The following is a 3380-nucleotide window of genomic DNA, read 5'->3' on the forward strand; positions in this document are numbered from 1 at the left end:
TGTCATACAACAACAGACTGTCATACAACAACAGAGTGTCATACAACAACAGACTGTCATACAACAACAGAGTGTCATACAACATCAGAGTGTCTTCAGTCAGAGGCTTCTTCAGATCTGTTGTAGGACAGACCACTACAAGAGATCCTTCCTGCCCACAGCGATCAGCATCTAGAACAACTCAATGAAACCAGGATGATGAGTTAGCACAACATTTAATTTACCTCTGGGATTAATAAAGTATTTTTGAATTGAATTAAACGAGGGACTACTGTATTAGAAAAATGGCAGTGAATGATTGCATAACTTTGTGATCTTAAGGAAATGCATTTAAAACTTTGTTATTTCAAAGTTATTGAAAAACAATCAAGCATGAAGAAACACAAAAACAGGAAAGACTGGAGTCAGATTAACGTGTTTCAACACTGAGGCACAGCAGATTATTCAGCAGGAAGTTTCCAATTAATCAAACATAGAGTGAACTTTGTTAAGCATTCACCCACACAAACTTCCTCCTCCTACCAGCGTTACACAGCCAGAGAAAACCTTCCTGTCAGGGTGACATTCACCTCATCAATCAGCTTCCGAGCATTCGCAGTGGAGTACTCCCCAGCAAAGAAAACACAGAGGCAGGACTCGTCACTGTCCTTCCGCCTCCCTCCGTTTGTCAAAGGCACGATGCTCCGCAATGGCTCAACAGAGACTCGAACAGACTTGAACTCCGACTCAGGGTCCGGCATCGCAACAAAATCCAGAAGTGGCGAGTCCTCTGGCAACAAGCTCCAGTTGTTCTCTCCAGACACTGGCGTGAAGTCGTGGACATTGCTCCAGTTGTTGTTGAATATGCTCAGGCCAGCATCCTTAAAGTGGAAGGCCAGCTCGGGGTAAAAGTACTGAAAGCAGCTGAACTTCATCCCTGTAGAAGACTCGATGATGGGCTGGGTGGCGCAGCACAGGAACACATCCATCTTTTTACAGTCCCGTGTGCGAAACTGCTGGCAGGCAACCACACACTTCATGTCTTTACAGTCTCGGAAAAACACACTTCCCTTTACAGGACCGAACACGATGCGGCAGTTGACACAGTCATCGATAGTGATGGTTGCAGAGTGGTCAAACACGTAAATGTTGCAGTTCTCGCACTCCTGGATGACAAGCTGCTGGCCGTTGAGTTTTCCAGGAAGACGGCCCACGGTGACATCTTTGAGCCCCACCAGCATGTAGTCCTTAGGGTCAACCTGCCAACAAACAGCAATAAATCAGAATTCAAAGCATATCTCCAGATCTCTACATCAGCCTGTGCTATTCCCACCACATCATCATAAATCACAAAGTGAAGAAGAAGAACATTTCTAAATATACATTTGGCTTTTTCTTATGTGTTTAACAATAATAAAACACAAATTCCATAGTTTTGTTTGCGTCTTTGAGCTCGTCTATTAGCAAAACATATCATGAACTACCGGAGGGATTTCAAATGAAATGAACAGATAATAAACATTAGATGTGCCTCAACAACTACAGGTAAGTAACTCCCAGAGTCAACCCAGATCAAGATGGCTGCCACAGCCAATGACCTTAGCTGAAGTGAATCGATCAACAGAGGACACCATCTCGTCTGTGTCCACACTGCTCCCACCCACCTGGAGCAGGAGGACTCTGACGTTCATGTGCTCTTTGTGGACTTCACATTAGGGATGCACTGATCCACTTTTTTTTATTTTAATTTAATTATTTATTTTACTTCCGATCCGATCTCGATACCTAAATCTGGATGTTGGGAGATACCGATACCATTCCGATATCGTCATCCATCCATCATCTTTACCTGCTTCTTACATTTTGGGTCACAGGGGTCGCCGGTGCCCATGTCCAGCAATCACTGTGCGAGGGGCGGGGGACACCCTGGTCTCCAGTCCATCACAAGGACACATAGAGACAAACGAGACAAACAACCATTCACGCTCTCACTCCTAGAGACAATTCAGAGTTACCATCAGTCTAACATGCATGTTTTTGGTCTGTGGGAGGAAACTGGAGTACTCAGAAGAAACCCACGCATGCACGGAGAGAACATGCAAACTCCACCAAGGAAGGCCCCCGGACCGGGGTTTGAACCGGCAACCTTCTCGCTGAGAGGCAGCAGCTCTACCAGTTGTGCCACCGTGCTGATATTATCATGATCATTGATTTTATATGAGGCTGTAATAATCTGCTCTCAAGTACAATTTGTACAAATATATGCATGCATGTCCAAAAAGACAACTTGAGGTAAGTTTTATTAATGTTGGATAAGTTTTAAAAGTTAGAATTAAATTCTAACACAAAACATGTTTCTTTTTATTCCTAGTTTTAAAGTGGATATTAAAGTGATTAAATGGCTTTAATCATCTGCTAAGTTCATGGCATAAACCAACAGGCATGTTCCTGTTTTTAGTATTTTACATCACTTTATAATGCAGCTGTTTATGTTTCATATATATATATATATATATATATATAGTCAAGTTTATTTATAGAGCACATTTAAAACAGAACCTGTTATCAAAGTGCTTAACAACAACATATATACACAATTTTCTTGTATTATTCAAGTCGTATGTTTTTATGATTGTCTACTGTTGTACTGATAAATATCTCTGGAGGGTAAACTAGATCTTGGCTGCAAGTATCAAGCTGTGAAACGTTGGTTATGTACTGTAACCCCAGATTCTATGAGTATAAGCGTAGCCCTTTAAGGCCTTCGCTTTAGTGGGTTTATCCCGTTATGCAGAGCATAAGCACTGAAAAAAATTAGTCCACGCCCACCTGCTGTGTGGGCCCCACCCGGTCCGTATAAATTACGTTAAGAGCGGGAAATCGGCTCCCAAAATAGCTTTTTCTTCAGCCATTTAAGAGCCAGTGAGGCCCGACGCTTAAAGGGCTACGCTTATACTCATAGAATCTGGGGTTACAGTACGTAACCAACGTACTATGTCGTATAAGCTTCGCCCTTTAAGGCCTTCGCTTTAGTGGGTAAAGGGCGAAGCCGATGTGGTCCTCGCCTCACTGGGTCCATTCGAACACAGTAAGAAGCGGAAGCTTGCCCAAAAAACGTCTTGTCACTCAGCTCCCCGTGTGCATAACTACGCATCGCGTAATTATGTGCCATGCACAGACGCATGTTGAGTAACTATGCGTTCTGACAAAGCATGAATGCCCCGGAAAACTTTCAACGGGAAGAAGAAGTTGAAAAGAAGGGGGGGGGGGGGGCATGAACCAACTGGTTCATGGCTGAACAGTATAAACAGATTAATGTCCATGAATTGATTATTGATCAAATGAACTGATTGGTAACAATAGTCATGAACTGATTAGTGACAATAGAACCAAAATCACAG

The 3380-nt window shown here is 42.9% G+C and overlaps 1 protein-coding gene across 1 annotated transcript in view; it reads right to left on the minus strand.

Moving 5' to 3' along the window:
- Positions 1 to 1232, minus strand: part of rp2 (RP2 activator of ARL3 GTPase) — a 24629-nt gene extending 23397 nt beyond the window's left edge. Inside the window, exon 1 of the mRNA XM_037675030.1 lies at positions 570 to 1232. Coding sequence (XP_037530958.1) covers positions 570 to 1220 — 651 coding nt within the window. The 5' untranslated portion in view covers positions 1221 to 1232. The remainder of the gene's footprint in view (positions 1 to 569) is intronic.
- Between the last annotated feature and the right edge of the window lie 2148 nt (positions 1233 to 3380).

The sequence above is a fragment of the Nematolebias whitei genome, chromosome 3 (genome assembly GCF_014905685.2).
Source record: "Nematolebias whitei isolate Nwh7 chromosome 3, NemWhi1, whole genome shotgun sequence".
Lineage (NCBI taxonomy): Eukaryota > Metazoa > Chordata > Actinopteri > Cyprinodontiformes > Rivulidae > Nematolebias > Nematolebias whitei.